General features: G+C 38.4%; 1 protein-coding gene across 1 annotated transcript in view; it reads right to left on the bottom strand.

Moving 5' to 3' along the window:
- Positions 1 to 9,470, bottom strand: part of Gdpd4 (glycerophosphodiester phosphodiesterase domain containing 4) — an 85,379-nt gene extending 75,909 nt beyond the window's left edge. Inside the window, exons 1-6 of the mRNA XM_074072307.1 lie at positions 9,411 to 9,470; positions 8,979 to 9,152; positions 6,767 to 6,826; positions 1,991 to 2,089; positions 1,824 to 1,917; positions 894 to 971 (exon numbers count right to left, since the gene is read on the bottom strand). Coding sequence (XP_073928408.1) covers positions 894 to 971; positions 1,824 to 1,917; positions 1,991 to 2,089; positions 6,767 to 6,826; positions 8,979 to 9,152; positions 9,411 to 9,470 — 565 coding nt within the window. The remainder of the gene's footprint in view (positions 1 to 893; positions 972 to 1,823; positions 1,918 to 1,990; positions 2,090 to 6,766; positions 6,827 to 8,978; positions 9,153 to 9,410) is intronic.
- Between the last annotated feature and the right edge of the window lie 10,815 nt (positions 9,471 to 20,285).

Below are 20,285 nucleotides of genomic sequence, written 5' to 3'. Positions count from 1 at the left end.
AGGAAGTGAGAAAAAAAGGGATGGAGAACTATCTCATACAACTAATTACCCCCAAAGCAGCAGTCTGAGTTGATACTCAGTGCATAGATTCCCTGACTCTGTGGACTGGCTTATTTATTTTCTATTTCTGTCACATTTTCACTTTCAGAGATTTGGATATAAATGTATAGGTCTGTCTAAATATAAAACTGACTTTTTTTCAGTGCTGGGGATAGAGCTCAGGGCCTTGAAATGCTATGCAAGTGCTCCACAACTGAGCTACATTCCCAGCCCAAGGCATTATTATTAAGACAACATTACTGGAACTGGAAAATGACAAAGGAAACAACTGTACAGAGGAAGGAGGAGAGGAAGGGAAGGGGAAGGAAAAGGAGAAAAGACAGGGAAGGGAAAGAAGAGGGAAAAAAAAGAAGGGAATGGAATATAAGGAGTAGCTTCTTAGGAGGAGGAACCTGGCTAGTTCTGAGATGTTTGTGAAGATCATCCTTAGATGCCCATGTTTTTAGGGCAGAGAAGTATGGTGGAAATGGTGCTAATTGACAGCAACTTGAGTTCAAAACCAGGCTCTATTACTTCCTAATGGTGTGACTAAGAACATGTGGCTTAATCTCTGGGCCTTCGTTTTCTTCTGCCTTGCTGCTAACATTAGCCTCAGAGAGCTGTTATACCAGTGCTGACTCATAATAGTTACTCAATAAATACTAGCTATATGCTTCCCTCCCTCTTGCCCCCTCACTCCCCCATACTCATACACAAAGCCTGTCCACAATCCCTGTTATTACTGACCATTTTAGACATATAATTTTATACCTCTGAGGATTTTACCCATTTGTACATTTTTAAGTTACCATATATGCTTCAATGACTTTCAAATCTAGGTCTCCAGCTCTGACCTTTTAACCTTTTGATTGTATTTTGTTCCTCAAGTATATCTTTCTCATAACATGTCAACTTGAATCTTCTTATTCTAACTAAAATTTAGAAAGTGAAAATTAGTTATTTTCACCTTTAAGCTGTGCCCCAGAAATATCTTCTAAAATTTACACTACACACACACACACACACACACACACACACACACACACACACGCGCGTGCGCTCGTGCAAGCATTTATAAACATACAATGACACCATTATCGAACTAACCCTTCTCTTGCCTGTGTCCCCCCACAAAGTTAGGAAGCAAATATGTTCTAGTCAACCAATATTAAAAAGGTAGACCTAGGAGAAGATCCCTTTGATCTTTCAGTAAAGATGGCGAGAGATAATTCCATTCTCAAAATAGTTTAGTGTACAAATCTCATTCTCTTTTGTTTCTATTATAGGGAAAAGAACAGAAAAATAGTGGCAGAGATAAGACATTTCTGCTTCTGCTGGAAGTCCCCAGGTATGACAGGGACTCACAAGGGACTACTTTCTTACTCAGATGTAACCACAGGTCTCTGAACCTATTGTTAGTTGAAATCAGTAGTATTTAAATACAAACTAAAAGAACTGTGTTTTGTGCTAGCACTTTGGTCAAGTGAAATTAAAATTGCCTCTATTGCCCCTATCTGTGCCCCAGATAATGTGTGGTAACATAGAGAAATATCTTATTTTTCTAGAAGAGTCATCTTTCTTAGAAGATCAGTTTGGTCATGGAAATACTGTGGTAGGTCACACAGGGGTGAGTGAGAGCACAAAGAACATGCCTACATTATAAGCTAAAGGAATTTCAAAGAGGTATAGGGTGGTTAGCTACCAAGTTTGTTTTTCTGAGTGAAGGTTGCAAGCCAAATCCAGAGCTAAATGGACCTGGAAAGGTTCCATCCCACATGACATACCTTCGGCTTCCAAATGGGCCACACAGAAGGCCAGAGGCCAGGAAATGATAGTCATCACAGTTATGCTGCACAGGTGCACATAGGGAGAAAAGATCTGGAAGAAAAATCAAAAGTCAATCTAGACATAGCTGAACAGATAGTGCTAAGAACTACAGAGTGATACTTACCTTCAGGGACAGCCCAGCTATCAACCACTTGTCTCTCCAGAATTTGCATATAACGACCATAAAAAAGATGCATATAGGAATCACTAGCATAATCAGCACCTGAGGAAACAGAAAGGATCATCTGACTTCCAGACACCTGGGTTTGGATCAGAACTGTCCTTGGAGCCAGGTGTGGTGGGTATGCACTCAGAAGGGTGAGGCAGGAGGATCGTGAGTTTCAGGCTAGCCTGGGATATAGAGCAAGACCTTGTCTCAAAAAAATTAAAAGAACTGTTCTTTGGAATTGCACGTGTCTCTGCAATAATCACAGACCTCTTCCCCTCATCCTTTTAATCTAACCATTCTGCAAATTCCCAGTATTGGGTGGATCCAATCACCTTCTTTGTTCCTAAGTCCTAACTATAGAGCATGGCTGGAAAAAAAATTACACAACTATGTGGTTTTGTGAGAGGATCTTAAAGTGCTTTTGCTGTAAAGCAGTGACTCCTTGGGCCCACAATTTAAATTAAAGCAGGAGAAAAACTTGGCATCTCTCCTTCATTTTATATCTGTGTCTTTGCTCTAAGCTATTCTCTCTGCAGCTACTTTGCAATCATCTTGGATTCCAGGAAAGACAGAAGTGATAATCTTCATGACAAGGGAAAGAAACTAACCCTAACAATAGAGCCTCCTCAGGATAGATGACCTGCCAGCCAATAATTCCTGAACTACAACTTCTCCTGAACCCCTGAAGAATAGGACTGGGACTGCTTATCTATGCTTACTGGTAAGCAGACCAGTTCTTTGTCTATTTAAACTCATGTCTGTACTCTGAAGATAGCTGAAGATGGGATGAGCGTTTACTGTATCTCTTCCCACAGAGTGTCCCAGGTCACGCAATAGATCTCCTTTCTCTGCCCTTCACTATGTCTCTTTATTTGGCCTATGGGGCCAGACCTGACATGTGGAAGCCCAGGAGTTTGGCCCTGGGGTCCAAAACTCTGGTTTCAGTTTGATGCAATTACCAATTTATCATCCCCATCTGCAGCCAGGCCTTTAGCATGACTTGATGTCTTTCACTCAAGTTTCCAGAATGACCTTCACCTCTTCTTTAAACCTCAATTGTGTGCTCAATACAATTTTACAGATGCCTTTTTGATGTATGTTTTCCCCAACAAACTATAAACTTCATAAGGTCAAGGAGAATATCTGTATTGTTTTTTATTTCCTCGGTGCCTCACAAAGTGTCTGGTACACAGTAAATATCTAATAAATCTTTGTTGAAGAGATGAAAAATGTGCCTTCCAAAACGTACACTTCACAGAAAAAAAAGAACATTGAGACCAAGGAAACGTACACTTCACAGAAAAAAAAGAACATTGAGACCAAGGATGTATAACTTGGTATAAGGTATAAGAACTTTCTTAACTTCTTCCCCCTCAAATATAAAGTTTTCTACATCTTTGTTGCTTTCTAGACAGTTCCCTCCTTTCCATAGCCTCTCTATCTAAAGTAACTAAATCCACAATTAACTGTCTCACAAAATAACTTCATTCTGGTTTCAATGATAAATTTTACCCATCACTTAAGGAAGAAATATCTTCCATCTTTTACAAACTCTTCCAGGAAATTAAAAAAAAAAAAGACTTTCTACTTCTACCTTATGAAGCCTTCAAAACAGTGATGCCCAAATTCAATAAAGACATCACAAGAACAGAGAACTATAGAACAATTTCTTTTGTGTACATAGATGCAAGAGTCTTAACCTATCAATAAACTAAATGCATCACAATACAAAGACTGAACTGTCAAATCAGACTCATGTGAATCAAAGATCTTACCCATCACCAAACTTTATAAATGAATTTCAAAAATATAAGCAATCATAGGTATGAATGTTAAATGTAAAAGATCTTTTCTTTCCTGCATCAGAACATATTCTGATTTGAACTTAAAATGTGAGGTTTTGAGCAAAGTATGTAGAAATGCTGTTTCACAGAAGGAGCCATTTGGTTATGGAGCATCCTCATCTGTTCCTTCATTAATCATACAACTCTAGTCAGCAATGTCTCCCACCACACCAATCTATATACTTCAGATTTATTAACAGTAAAAAAACAACCTAGATATACCAGGTTTATCCTGTTGGAAATTTCACAGATAAGAATTCTGTGATAATAAATACCTTTAGTATGTTTACCAGGTCAGATCACTAAGCATGTCTTGACTGAGGCCATTCATTTCTCCCTGGGCATCCCTCGGGAAAGGGGGAAGGGAGTATAGGCCTGGTACTAATCCTTTCCTTCCTGGATTATTCTGAGAAAAATAAAACTAAAACTCTAAGCCCCACAGAATCTCTCTTGCCAAAAGAGCAGACTCTCTTCCTAAGTGTGGTAAGTCTGGTTCTTGCTGGTTTGAAGGACTAACCAAGGTAGTTACCTTTCAAGGGAATGTCAACTCTTTTCAATATCCCCTCCATCACTTCGCATTGCCTATAGTTTTGTAACTGCAATTAGATCCCAGAATAGCCTTAGGACACAAAGGCTTAGAAAAAAATGGCAAGATTTTGGTAACTTATATTGGCAAAAATCCTATAGATGTGTGGGAATGAATTCTAAGGATATTAGAAAAGGAAAACAATTTTAGACCAGGACAATTTTTTATATGGATACACTTATCAGAGATTCAGATTTCAGTATATCAGAATCCAAGTACCTAAGCAGCATTTGTCTATCTGAAACCCTGACTCAACAGTAGCCGATGCTTAGTGAAACTGCGATGCCAGCAACTTCTTGGTACAATATAGGAGAAACAACCCAAAGATTTATTGAGAAAGGGTTGCTGGAATGATATCATTTGTGATCAGCTAGCCTATCCACTATAATGTTCTTGGAGGAGGTCTCAAAGGACACTGAAAAATACACTGATGACAAAAGCCTCAACATCTTTGAAAAGCACTGTAGTGGCTGTCCTCTATGTTTGAATGGAGGTGAGAGATGCTGCCACTGAAATGGACTTCCTGATTTAAAGGAAATGATGTTGTGGCAGAGGCCAAGTAGCTGTACATAACTGGCTCAAGCCACATAAGCAGAGTTTCTATAATAGGCACAATGGTAATCAGAATGGTTTAACTCACAGATTCTTGGTAGTGATTAATTTATCAAGGTAATTTATCCCAATTCCAAAATAGGTGTTGTTATCAATAAGGCTTATTTGTTCACTTTTCACTCTAATATTTCTCCACTAACAGACTCATGGATTCAAGTTCCATCTATTCTAATAACTCTTAAATTAAAATTTCCAGCTTATACTTCTCATTTGAGTCTGAGGAGATTTAAAGATGCTACAGATAATTTGACATGTTCCCAGACTTGGGGAAACATAAAGATTATATCACAAAGATGCTTTAAAAAGTCTATAAAAGCAAGAGACTACTACTAAAGCTGCTCAAGCCCACAGCAGAACAAAATAAGAAACACTATGTTGGGAATATGATGTAAATCCACACATGATAAAGCAAAGTAGTCCATTTCTGGGGACCAGATATAAGCCCTTTGAGAGAACCCATGTGTATTATTATAAATACGTTACTGACTTGCTTTGTCAAAGCCAGGGTCTTTGACAATGAGAGAGTGAACAAAGCAAGGAAGTTTATTTAGAGAGAAAGAGCAGAGCTCCCACAGCTGGGAGGGGTCCTAAAAGAAGGATGCCATCAGCTGGTCTTTGTCTAGTGGCTTATATTGCCATAGGGAAGAAATTTCAGACAGTGACCCTTATTCTGAATGGCAGACAGCCATTTGGACTGCCTTCTAGGCCAATCAGGCATCTGCATCATCTGCATGCATGCATTTCTGGTCAGACAGTGGCTTGGATTTGCTGAAGGGTTTCAGTCATGTTCCTCTAGATGAGGAAGGGAGTCATGTGTCATGTAGTCTCCATGCCTGTTACTTTCCCACCAAGACCTTGGAAGTCTCCATGCCTGTTGTTTTCTCACGGAGACCTTGGGACTAAAACTTCTTTTGAATCTTGATTTATTACCAGGGGTTGTGCCCTAACTGCCTGTGTTTCCTCTACCTCCTAACCTGTTTCAAAGAGATTCAAACTAAGGAAGGGTCAAACAGATCTCAAGGGAGAAGTTTCAAGGGGTCATACAAAGACAGGCACTGCTCTCAACAAGACAGCTGCAGTCAAGGTTCTCAGCAAAAAAACTTCCTGGGTGAAGGAGCCAACTGAGCATACATCCAGATGCCTCTCTTGTGCCTTTTTATAGGAACATACTCTTTTTTCCTATCTCCTATCTCCTCTTCTTCTGGGCCCAACTCATTAGAAGGAGAGGAGAAAGGGTCAACATGGCCTTTCCATGTTCCAGCATAGGCTTCCCTGTTTGGATCAGGCCCAAAAAGGGGAAGGAAAGGTTCTAAGATCAATAAAGTTAGAGTCTGGGTTATTACAATGAACTAAAATTTTAATGACTGAAATAAGAATGTTCATGTGACCAAAAAGGACTGAGAAAATAGAAAATTTGTTTAAGATGTAACTGGGGTAGTAGTAATAGTACCTTCTGAGTTCAATATGGACTGGTGAGAAAGATTAAAGTCTGGGTTCTCCTTACATTTGGCAACATTGGTACTACAATTAACAACTGTTAGGAATTTAATTGGTTCAGTTAAAATTGTGTAAACAGATCTCTTACTGCAGGAGAACAATGAAATAAAGGGCAATGTATATATGTAACACTAAATGACAAGGAGCACATTCAGTTCTTATCTAAGGTCTCCTACAATTCATATGTCCTACCTTATGACATGTATGCAAGTAGAGTTCAATTCTTTCCCAAAGCAACAAAATTCCAACTATCTGCAAAAGCAAAGAAGAAAAATGGGTTTATTTTGAGACTACCAAGCTGCTGTCCAAAGCACCATTCTATAGTTCAAAATTCCTTTCCTAACTTAATATCATATGAAGTTCTTGTTGTATCTGTACTTTTCAAGCTCTGGGAGCTCACCATGCTTTCTCTTCCTGAAAAGTTCTCCCTCCACATACCACTTGACCAGTTCAAATGTCACCTCTTGTTTGCAACTTTCACCAGCACCCCTAAAGAATTCATTACTATTTCCTCTAGGATTTCATAGCAATTACCACACTGACGCCCTTCTTGAAACTCTGCCCATTTGTTTTCCCTGTGATGGACTTTATTCCTAGTATTATTTACACTCACTTATAAGAGGACAGAGTTCAGCTGCTAGCCCTCCCAAAGGTCATTTAAAAGCTCTTTCTTGGAAAACCAGTGCTGACATTCTACATGTAGTTAATACTGCTAAATGCTCAACAAATCTCAGATTTAAATCTAAATTAGACAGTCATCAAGTCAGTGTACAAAATGAAAACTGAAGTCCTCACATGCCTGGATATTAATGACACACTGAATACATAAGACACTTTTTGTCATCCCTACAAAATGCCGCTGTATTAACTATTACTACTCATTTGAAAATAAAAGGCAACCAAAGATCAAAAGAGTTATATGACTTGGGCAAGATTACAAAGTGACCTAATGATAGGGCTGGAAATAAAACCCAGGCCTCCTTCCTTTTTCACTGCTGCTACCACTGCATATATCCAAAAAGAGGTAGGGAAGAGTAGAAAATTTGTTAAGATGCATTACTTTATTGAACAATAGCAATCTTACCTTAGAATCTAACAATACCACTTCCTGTTAATTGTGTATGTAAGTGGGATAATTCAGTGGCCAGAATTTACCACATTTACTTCATCCACATTTTCCTGACTAAAAGGAAAAGTTCCTAACTGTTCCTTCTGCCTACAGCCACCATACCACAACCTCCTGAACGACTTTCCTAAAACAGAAATCTGATATATACCAAGTATCTTAGCCTTTTCTTCCAGGCCTTCCAAAAATCTGTCTACAACCATGTTTCCCCATGATTCTTCATTATGCCCTACACATTACAGAATTGACCTATTTCTCTTAACAAAGCATCTTGTATTTTTCTATCTTGCTATTACTCACAATATGTTCCTTCAGCCCAGAATGTTCTTCCCTGTTACAAGATTCTATGTCCAAATCTATCACCCCTTCAAGAGCCCTCCAGTGTCTCCTCTTCTAAGAAGTTTTATTTAATCCTCTTGGCTGGAAGTCACCTCTTTCTTCCCAGAACTCTTGCAGAACTTAATTTAGAACTCTCTAATAACAATGATAATGTTCCATCTGTGTTATTTTTGTCTATGACTTGTTGACAAAACACTGAAGGAACAATTATAACTGTACTTCTCATATCTAGCTCTGTGGAGTACCCTTAGTGAAAACAGAAACTGCATGTTTTCTGTATATTCAGTACTTATTATAATGTTCTCATATAATAAATTTGTTGAAAAAAAATTAATGCAATTAGCAATAGGTTTGGCAGTTAGATTCTTCTGTATTAGAAAGAAATCAGTGGGGACACAGAATGATGAAATCAGAGAAAAATATTGGTTCTTTGTATGAATGGGCACTGAAACACTTTTAATAGTTAAAGTTATCCTCTCATTCAGTTCTCCATTTCCAGACTTTTCTCTTGCATGGTATAAGTTTCTCCTGCAACATGACACTACAATGTGAGGCAACAGAGGCAAGGTCACTCTATTACACAAAGACTTTCTAAAATATATTTTGCATTTGAGTTAGGACAGTAGCATATGCACATTAGAACATGTTTGATTTACAAGGCCTAGAAAGACTGCTGATGTGAAGCTGTGTCTAAAATGAAACCGGGGAGGAGAGAAATGGTACAAAGAGCCAAATTGGTCAGACATATCCTCTAATAGCACAAACCTCCTCTCCCCATCCCTTGTGCATAAAATTAAAGCAGCTGATATAAGCTCCAACTCTACTAATACTAGAGTGATCACAAGCTCCCATGGCTCCCAGTGCCAACTAGATACTACTCCACAGACAAGAGCAACTCATAAGGCTACTCACAATGGAGAAGTGGGAAGCATCACTCACCAACAGCAAAAGAGTGTAGAGAGTCATGGTCCCAATGAAACTCAGCAAAAAAATGGACCAGAAGAACCACCGTCTTGTTCCTAAATAAGCGACCCTGAAAAAATGGATTTCAATCCTTAAAATACGGCAGAAATCAGTAGTAGCATCTGCATCAAGGACGGGGACAAGACCAGACTAAATGAGGCATAAGAAAATGGAGGGAGATAAGAGGAGAAGTACTTGGTGAACAAACCGTGAGAGCTTTGGGGATATTCATTTGAGTTTTAACTGTGTCCTACAGGCAATGGGGTATATTAATGGTGTCTCTATAAATGGTAGGGTTATTAAGTTATTATATTAACAAATATAATTAACAATTATATCCTCTTTAAAAAATATAATACAAAAACATGTAATACCAAAAGCAAAAAAGTCATTCTATAAGTTCACTACCTTAATAAATCTGCCAAAACTTTCCATTTTGGCAGGTTCCTTGTCCAGGTACATGTACATTTTCTTACATAATTATAATCATAACCACCACATTAAATTGCTCTAATCTGAGTGAAAGATTGGGTACTTTAAAAACAGTCCTGATTGTTTGGTTCCAAAAGTACTGTATGTGAGAAAATTATTAATGATTTGTTAATAGAAACAATGTCATACTTGGTGTAGATAATACATTTCAAACAATGAATAATTTTTATTTCAAGACAATAGAAATTACCTCCTTTCCATGGATAAATTATATTTTAAGGACATAAAATACGGGTTAGTGAACATCTAATCATATTAAAAATAACAAAGAAAATCGCCCTTTGGTGGGGAAATTGTCAGGCACACCTAGAGGAAACGGGCAAGTAACTTTCCTAGCAAAAGTCATCCCAGATCAAGATGCTGGGAAGGAACAGTACTCCTTGGAGAACATGCAACCAGGATTCAGAAAACATGTAAGGAAAGTCAACAAAGGAACACAGTGAAGCTCAGAATAGAACTTGCTCCTAATAAAACATAATCAATAGAACTATCGGAAAGATTCCACAAAAATATATTTAAAATATTCAGTGAAGACTCATATCCATGAAACAAGAACAGAATGTTTTAATGCAAGTACATGTAATTATCAAAAACAATCAAATACATCTTTGAAATTTTTTTTGAAATGAAAAATGACCTTACTGGAGGTTTATATGTAGCCAAAGAACTAAACAGTTTAATCAAGTAGTGATACTTTGTTTTCTAAGTAATAAAGAAAACAAGATTTGCCATTTAATTAGAACTCTTTTTTAAAAAAAATCATTTTTCTGGGCAAATTAGGAATTTATTTTACTCCCTTTCAACCTAAAAAATCTTAAGATATTCAATCACATGTAAATATTAATATTCATTTGGTTCAGATTATAGCCCTCTCACCAAACTCAAGTGAACCTCCCACCCTCCTGTTGTGAAATAGAGAAGGAAGAACTTACCTCTTGCCACAGATTTTTTTTTTCCTTTTGGCAGTACTGGGATTTGAAATCAGGGCCTCTTTCTATACAGGTGCTCTACCACTTAAGCCACACCTCCAGCCCAAAACTGTGGTCTTTTTTTCTCTTCTACTCCTTCCTATCCTAGTAATCTGTACTCATTTCTGGTGATGGTGGTAGTGGTATGACAAAAGACTGAGATTTTAGAGTGAGGCATTTGCTTATGTGACTGCCTTTACATAAACGGAAACTGAAAAAGGAAGCCTGTCTCCTTTGTTGCTATCACTTCTTTAAACTGGAAATATATAATGCTGACAACTGTACAGTAGGCTTACTCTATGTGGATGTGCCCAATTTAGGCTTCTTGTATTTTTAAGCAATTTTCTGTCTGTTCTGGACCATTTCATTATATACCTCTAGCAGCATAACCACACTGCCCTTTTGGATGTGGGCCTTCTCATTCAACCAAGACAGCCTTCTTGGTGCAGCTTCATAAATGATGCCCTCTCATCTAAAATCCACAAATTTCTGCACTAAGAAATCTTTCAGGACCTCCTTTGCCTTTCCACAGCTACAAAATGTAGCTTTCTTGCATCTTTCACTAATACATACCACAATACTTTGGATCAGCATATCCAACTATCAGTTAACAGTAATTCTAAATGGAAAAAGGCACTGGTAGTGTTGGTGGAGTGGCTCAAGTGGTAGAGCACCTGCCTGGCAAGTATGTGGCCCTGAGCTCAAGCTCCAGTGCCACCAAAAAGAAAGACATTGGTGGTGAGGCAATAGGAACCTTCATACAACATACCCAGAGGGAGGGGGTTAGAGGAGAAAGACAAGTGACCTTTACCCTATCAAAATCCTGTTCTCTCTAGATAAAGGGAAGAACTAGAAAAGCTGGAGAAAATATTTTTTAAAAAAATCTAGGCGTGACAGCACATGCCTGTATTCCCAGCTACTTGGGAGGCAAAAACAAGAGGATCACAGTTCAAGGACAGCTCAGGCAAAATGTCAGGGAGACCCTGTCTCAAAAAATAAGCTGGGTGTGGTGGCACACACCTGTGATCTCAACTACTTAGAAAGGAAAAAGAAAGATCATAGCCCAAGCCTGAGAAAAAATCATGAAACCCTGTCTGAAAAACACTAAAAGCAAAAAAGATTGGGGACATAGCTCAAGGGGTAGAGTGCCTGTGGAACAAGCATGAGGCCCTAAGTTCATCTCAGTACCACCAAACAAACAAACCAAAACCACATAAATAAAGGCACCAGAGATCTATGAGGTAGTGGAAACATGCAGCCAAGATCCAAATAAGGGAGGAAATCCAGACATACTGGTTGCCATTTGGGGCGATTTTTCTACAGAAGCAGCAGCTGAGATACAGGAAGCTCTTGTAAGATTTACACAGCTAAGAGGATAAAAATGGAAGAAAGTAATTTCATATATTTTGATTTGGGACCTTCCATGGCTATATCTTAGGAGTAAGCACAAATAAATAGACTGATTTGGGGGCCAACTCCTAGTCTGGAATAATCTGTGTGAAACTGGATTAAGATAAATATGTTGTGCTCTAGTATGCACATGAACCCCAGCACTGTGGCCCTATACACGCAAACACAAAAGAAAAAAAGTAAACAGGATTTTCTAATACCCATAGTTATCTGCCAGAAGCCCTCCTCTGAGAGGATAAGTATTTGCACAATTTTTACTCGCAATGTCTACCACTTCAGCAAAACCAGTCAGACCACATTAGTGAAAGAAGCAATGAACAACAAAAAGGATGTTAGAAAACCTACATAAGGGAGGTATCAGACATTGATGTCTGAATAATTACCCACAACATGTTCAGACTGGGACAAAAATTAAGAATTTTAGCAGAATTTAACACTCCATTATCATCAATAGATAGGTCATCCAAACAAAAACTCAATAAAGAAATCCAAGATCTAAAATATGCAATAGATCAAGTGGACCTAGTAGATGTCTACAGAACATTTCATCCAACCTCTACACAATATACATTCTTCTCAGCAGCCCATGGAACCTTCTCCAAAATAGATCATATCCTAGGGCACAAAGCAAGTCTCAGCAAATATAAGAAAATAGAAATAATACCATGCATACTATCTGACCACAATGCAGTAAAAGTAGAACTCAACAACAAAAGTAAAGACAAAAAACATGCAAACAGCTGGAAACTAAATAACTCATTACTTAATGAAGAATGGATCATCGATGCAATAAAAGAGGAAATTAAAAAGTTCCTAGAAGTCAATGAAAATGAAAACACAACCTACCAGAACCTATGGGACACAGCTAAGGCAGTCTTGAGAGGAAAGTTTATAGCCATGAGTGCATATATTAAAAAGATTGAAAGATCCCAAATCAATGACCTAATGATACATCTCAAACTCCTAGAAAAACAAGAACAAGCAAATCCCAAAACAAATAGGAGGAGAGAAATAATAAAAATAAGAGCTGAAATCAACGAAATAGAAACCAAAAAAACCATACAAAGAATTAATGAAACAAAAAGTTGGTTCTTTGAAAAAATAAACAAGATCGATAGACCCCTGGCAAACCTGACTAAAATGAGGAGAGAAAAAACCCAAATTAGTAGAATCAGGAATGCAAAAGGGGAGATAACAACAAACACCATGGAAGTCCAGGAAATCATCAGAGACTACTTTGAGAACCTATATTCAAATAAATTTGAAAATCTAAAAGAAATGGACAGATTTCTAGATACATATGATCATCCAAAACTGAACCAAGAGGAAATTAATCACCTGAATAGACCTATAACACAAAATGAAATTGAAGCAGCAATCAAGAGTCTCCCCAAAAAGAAAAGTCCAGGACCTGATGGATTCTCTGCTGAATTCTATCAGACCTTTAAAGAAGAACTGATACCAACCCTCCTTAAACTGTTCCACGAAATAGAAAGGGAAGGAAAACTGCCTAACACATTTTATGAAGCCAGTATTATACTTATCCCAAAACCAGGCAAAGACACCTCCAAAAAGGAGAACTATAGGCCAATCTCCTTAATGAACATTGATGCAAAAATCCTCAACAAAATAATGGCAAATCGAATTCAGCAACACATCAAAAAGATTATTCACCACGACCAGGTAGGCTTCATCCCAGGGATGCAGGGGTGGTTCAACATATGAAAATCAATAAACGTAATAAACTACATTAACAGAAGCAAAGACAAAAACCACTTGATCATCTCAATAGATGCAGAAAAAGCCTTTGATAAGATCCAACATCATTTCATGATAAAAGCTCTAAGAAAACTAGGAATAGAAGGAAAGTTCCTCAACATTATAAAAGCTATATATGACAAACCTACAGCCAGCATTATACTTAACGGAGAAAAATTAAAACCATTCCCTCTAAAATCAGGAACCAGACAAGGATGCCCACTATCTCCACTCCTATTCAACATAGTACTGGAATTCCTAGCCAGAGCAATTAGGCAAGAAGAAGGAATAAAAGGAATACAAATAGGTAAAGAAACTGTCAAAATATCCCTATTTGCAGACGACATGATCCTATACCTTAAAGACCCAAAAAACTCTACTCAGAAGCTTCTAGACATCATCAATAGCTATAGCAAGGTAGCAGGATATAAAATCAACATAGAAAAATCATTAGCATTTCTATACACTAACAATGAGCAAACGGAAAAAGAATGTATGAAAACAATTCCATTTACAATAGCCTCAAAAAAAATCAAATACCTAGGTGTAAACCTAACAAAAGATGTGAAAGACCTCTACAAGGAAAACTATACACTTCTGAAGAAAGAGATTGAGGAAGACTATAGAAAGTGGAGAGATCTCCCATGCTCATGGATTGGTAGAATCAACATAGTAAAAATGTCTATACTCCCAAAAGTAATCTACATGTTTAATGCAATTCCCATCAAAATTCCAATGACATTCATCAAAGAGATTGAAAAATCTACTGTTAAATTTATATGGAAACACAAGAGGCCACGAATAGCCAAGGCAATACTCAGTCAAAAGAACAATGCAGGAGGTATCACAATACCTGACTTCAAACTATATTACAAAGCAATAATAATAAAAACAGCATGGTACTGGCACAAAAACAGACATGAAGACCAGTGGAACAGAATAGAGGATCCAGATATGAAGCCACACAACTATAAGCAACTTATCTTTGACAAAGGAGCTAAAAATATACGATGGAGAAAAGACAGCCTCTTCAACAAAAACTGCTGGGAAAACTGGTTAGCAGTCTGCAAAAAACTGAAACTAGATCCATGTATATCACCCTATACCAAGATTAACTCAAAATGGATCAAGGATCTTAATATCAGACCCCAAACTCTTAAGTTGATACAAGAAAGAGTAGGAAATACTCTGGAGTTAGTAGGTATAGGTAAGAACTTTCTCAATGAAACCCCAGCAGCACAGCAACTAAGAGATAGCATAGATAAATGGGACCTCATAAAACTAAAAAGCTTCTGTTCATCAAAAGAAATGGTCTCTAAACTGAAGAGAACACCCACAGAGTGGGAGAAAATATTTGCCAACTATACATCAGACAAAGGACTGATAACCAGAATATACAGGGAACTTAAAAAACTAAATTCTCCCAAAACTAATGAACCAATAAAGAAATGGGCAGGTGAACTAAACAGAACTTTCTCAAAAGAAGAAATTCAAATGGCCAGAAAACACATGAAAAAATGCTCACCATCTCTAGCAATAAAGGAAATGCAAATTAAAACCACACTAAGATTCCACCTCACCCCTGTTAGAATAGCCATCATCAGCAACACCACCAACAACAGGTGTTGGCGAGGATGCGGGGAAAAAGGAACCCTCTTACACTGTTGGTGGGAATGTAGACTAGTACAACCACTCTGGAAAAAAATTTGGAGGCTACTTAAAAAGCTGGACATCGATCTACCATTTGATCCAGCAATACCACTCTTGGGGATATACCCAAAAGACTGTTACTCCAGAGGCACCTGCACATCCATGTTTATTGCGGCACTATTCACAATAGCCAAGTTATGGAAACAGCCAAGATGCCCCAGCACTGACGAATGGATTAAGAAAATGTGGTATCTATACACAATGGAATTTTATGCAGCCATGAAGAAGAACGAAATGTTATCATTCGCTGGTAAATGGATGGAATTGGAGAACATCATTCTGAGTGAGGTTAGCCTGGCTCAAAAGACCAAAAATCGTATGTTCTCCCTCACATGTGGACATTAGATCAAGGGCAAACACAACAAGGGGATTGGACTATGAGCACATGATAAAAGCGAGAGCACACAAGGGAGGGGTGAGGATAGGTAAGACACCTAAAAAACTAGCTAGCATTTGTTGCCCTTAATGCAGAGAAACTAAAGCAGATACCTTAAAGCAACTGAGGCCAATAGGAAAAGGGGACCAGGAACTAGAGAAAAGGTTAGATTAAAAAGAATTAACCTAGAAGGTAACACCCACGCACAGGAAATCAATGTGAGTCAATGCCCTGTATAGCTATCCTTATCTCAACCAGCAAAACCCCTTGTTCCTTCCTATTATTGCTTATACTCTCTCTACAACAAAATTAGAGATAAGGGCAAAATAGTTTCTGCTGGGTATTGAGGGGGGGAGCGGGAGGGGGTGGAGTGGGTGGTAAGGGAGGGGGTGGGGGCAGGGGGGAGAAATAAACCAAGCCTTGTATGCACATATGAATAATAAAAGAAAAATGAAAATAAAATAAAATAAAATAAAATAAATCAAAAGGGGCAACACTTTAAAAAAAAAAAAAAGAATTTTAGCAGAAAAGAGAGCATTTAAAAATTTTAGAAAAGAAAAGACAGCAATAAAGAAATTAAGAACTCAGAGAGTGGATTTAATATTAGGTAAGACAGAGTAGAAAATAAGCAAAATATAACGAATGAAAGTGACACACAAACATAAAATACAGAAGAAAGAATAAAGAACTCGAGGGGAAAGAGAAAATATTAGTCTCAAAAGTAGAGGAGAAAATAAGGTAAAAGCAGTATTTAAAGAGATAATTATTTTGTTTCCAAAATAATTTAAAATATTTTATCTATCTGAGATCACTCAGGAAACAATTTATTATAGGAATGAAGCCTTAAACTATAATGAAAGTAAGTAGGGAAGGTTATATAAGGCTGTTATATCTGCTCTGGTATTCAGGCTGACATTGTTAGCAGTCAGTCAGGCCAGCAAATGGGAAGAAAACTGAACATGAAATGTGGGAAAGCAAGGACAAACTGAAATACAGCAGAGTAAATGGGAACCCGCAAGGTCAGACTGGAGTGCATAGGAAGCTGAAGCCTGTATTTATCACTGCCTCCAACCATGATAATCAAGACCACCTACAGGAGAAACTGGCACCTTTTATCATTGTCCTGTGTATTCACCTGGTCCAGGACTTGGAGAAGCTGAAGATCTGGCAGAAGCAGAGAAAATGTGGGTCCAGGTTCTGCTCCATAAATAAGTGAACTACAGGCTACTGACATTGCATGAAGGGCCCATCATCAAGACCCAGCATGTGAAAACAGTGCTACTGATTCTCATCCTCCTTCCAATTTTATGCAAATTCTCTGTGACTAATCCTACATCAGACAGAATTCTGAGAAGTGTAACTTCTGTTTCGCTACACTGACCCAGTTAGTACACCATCACAGTCCTCTCATGGTCACTCTGGTATCTATACATACCTCATCCTTACCTTCTGTGGAAAACAATGTAATTAACTCTCACAACTGAAAACAGACCAACTCTCTCCCTAACAAAAGATACAACATTCTTGCATCATTTTTGGGTGATATTTATTCCAATAACTTAAGTACTGATAGTTAGGGTCATATGTTTTTGTTCAATGGTAGAGTAATGGGGAGAAGTTAAAATTTTATATCATATACGTGCATGTATATATGTAGGTACATATATATGTGTGTGTATATATATAAATATGTACACACACACAGAATTCTGGCCTCTGTGACCTTTGTCCTCTCATGTCACAGAGTAATGATGTTATATTAGATGGCAAAAGGAACTTTGCAGATGTAATTAAGGTTACAGAAAATTAGCTAACTTGAAAATAGGAAGATTATCCTGGATTATGTGGATAAACCAATGAAACCAATTTAAAAATCAGAAGAGGAGGGCTGGTCATGGTGGTATGTCTGTAACCACAACTACTAAGGAGACAGAGATAGGAAAGGCTAGTTTGAGTCCAGCCCAGGCAAAAAATTAGTCAGATTCCATCTCAACAAATAAACCAGGTAGAGTGGTACACATCTATAATCCCAGCTGTGTGGGGGCATAAGTAATAGGATTACAGTCTCAGATTCCAGGCCAGCCCAGGCAAAAAGCAATACCTTATCTAAAAAATAATGTAAAGCAAAAAGGACCAGAGGTGTTGTTCAAGTAATAGAGTACTTGTCTAGCAAGTGCAAGGCCCTGAGTACCCTCCCCCACAAAAAAACAAAAACAAAACAGAAGGCAGTGGGACAGGAATTGTGCTTCACATCTATAATCCCAGTTGCTCAAGAGGTAGAAGTAGGAAGACTAAAGTTTGAGGCTAGCTTAGGCAAAGTTAATGGGAGACTCTATCTGAAAAACAAATTAAGAGAAAAAGGATTGGGGTGTGGCTCAAATGGTAGAGTACTTGTCTAGCAAGTGTGAATCCCTGAATTCAATCCCCAGTACTGGTGGGAGAGGAGGAGGAAGAGGGATGAAGGCAGAGAAATGTGAAGAACTGAGAGAAATCTGAAGTATGAGAAGGACTTCACATATGACTGATTGCTTTGAAGATGGAGAGGGCCTCACACTAAGGAAGGCACTGGCATCTAAAAACAAAAATTATCCCCCAGTTGATGGGCATCATAGAAACAGACTTTAGTTCTTCAACCACAAGGTACTGTACTCTGGCAATAACCTGAAAGACCTTACAACTGTCTTCTCACTCAGAGCCTCCAGGTAAAAGTTCAGGCCACCTGGCACTTTGACTTCAGTCCTATGAGGTCCTAAGCAGGGTATCCAGCTGAGAACTGTGAGATAATACATGGGTGTCATCTTAAGCTGCTAAATTTGTGGTAATTTGCTAAGCCAGCAATGAAAAACCACCTGTGCAGTTTACTATGGCTTTAGGACCTACTGGTTGTATATCTGTATCCATATCTCTCCTCTATTTGATGGTGGAATGTTGTTCCAGGTATTCTGCCTACTGATGAGTATGTACATTTATTCAACTATGCCTTGCACAACAGAGAAATAATAAAAGAATGGGCTTGAGGGCCACTAGGCCTACTGCAGAGATGGGCCCAAGCCAAGAAGACTCCACTGATTACCACATACTAAAGTGACCACTTGACTGGTGGGTCACAGTAGTGTCTTGGATCTCCGAGAATCCATGTCAGTTCAGAGTCAATGTCCTGCAATGGATTAGCTCCCAAATATTTCCTCAGTGCATAGCCACCCTGGTAAATGGTCAGAGGTTCCCTGGGGAAACCTAGGAGGAAGATTGACAGCCCATACTTCTGTTTATGTAGCAAGGCCTTTCTCCATGGCCTTCCTTTCATCAGGGGCCTCTGAGTTTATGAATTGATAAAGTCTAGGAATTTGTTGAGGGGCCACACTATTGTGGTGATTCAAATCAGACTTTTCTTCATGGGGTCTAGAGCTTTTCTGCAGATAATACCTAAGTGAGACTTTAGTAGGTTGACCATGTACTTCAGTTTTAGGGACACTGCAATTAATTAGTAATATGCCAGCTCTGCTGTGAGCATTATGATAACCATGCCCATCTTATATTTGGCAATTAAGCACAACTTGGTCCTATAACTCAGGAAGCCACAAATCTTATTGGTTTGATGGTAACACTTCTCAATGTCACCCCTTTACTACTTAAAGTAGCCACTATAAGCTCATTATACTCCTATTTTCATTAAAACAGTCTATGGACGCAACTGCTTCGTAGACTAAAACATCAGCTTCTATAACTACTTGATTACAGATGTCTATGGGTGATAACTTACCACTGCATGCCATGGACAACAGTCTCCTTTACCCCTGGAAATGGGGTGCTTATATCTTCAAATTTAATCAAATAAGAGGACCAATTCTAGATAATTCTGAATCAACCTAGAGAACTGATCCTTAAGGTTCTATTCCTATAGAACTGTGTCACTGACACCAATTTCCATATCTGTAAAGGTTTGATCAGAGAAGCAGAACCACCATGAGTGACACAGAATGGAGGAGGTGCTGTATTCTCACTCCCTCCTTTGTTAGAGCAAGCTTTTTCTCTCTCACTCCTGGTTATTACCGAACCTAACTGGGCTTAACTGGGGGTGAGTGGAGATTCCAAAAAGACATAGGACAGAAAGTGGGGTCAGGGGTGTTGGACACTCAGGTGGAGACGCCCAACCCTCACCGCTTATTTTCTCTATCTTTATACTTTAAGGCCTTACTCCTTGCAGTTCTTTAAAACCTTGCTTAAAACCTCTTTCCTTAGGTTCGCACTGTCCCATGTTTTCTCTTAGCTTATCTTTAGCTTAACCTTAAACTCTTAAAGTCTTTTGCCCCCAGGCCTGCAGCTTTTCTTTAGCATCTCTCTTTAGCTTTCTTAAAGCCTTGGTGTTCAGACTTGCAAAGTCTCAGTCCTCTATCTTGCACTGTCCCATGTTCCCTTTGGCTTTTCTTTAGCTTTTAAAGCCTATGTTAAAGTTCTTTCTTTGGCTTTCTTTTCTAAGGCCTATGTTAAACTTCTCGGTGGCAGACTTTCTATCCACCCCTCTTTAGCCATACTTTTCCCTTCAGCAATTTCCCTTTAGCAATTCTTTTC

This window comes from Castor canadensis, chromosome 1 (assembly GCF_047511655.1).
Source record: "Castor canadensis chromosome 1, mCasCan1.hap1v2, whole genome shotgun sequence".
Classification (NCBI taxonomy): domain Eukaryota; kingdom Metazoa; phylum Chordata; class Mammalia; order Rodentia; family Castoridae; genus Castor; species Castor canadensis.
This window is presented reverse-complemented; position numbering and strand designations above follow the sequence as displayed.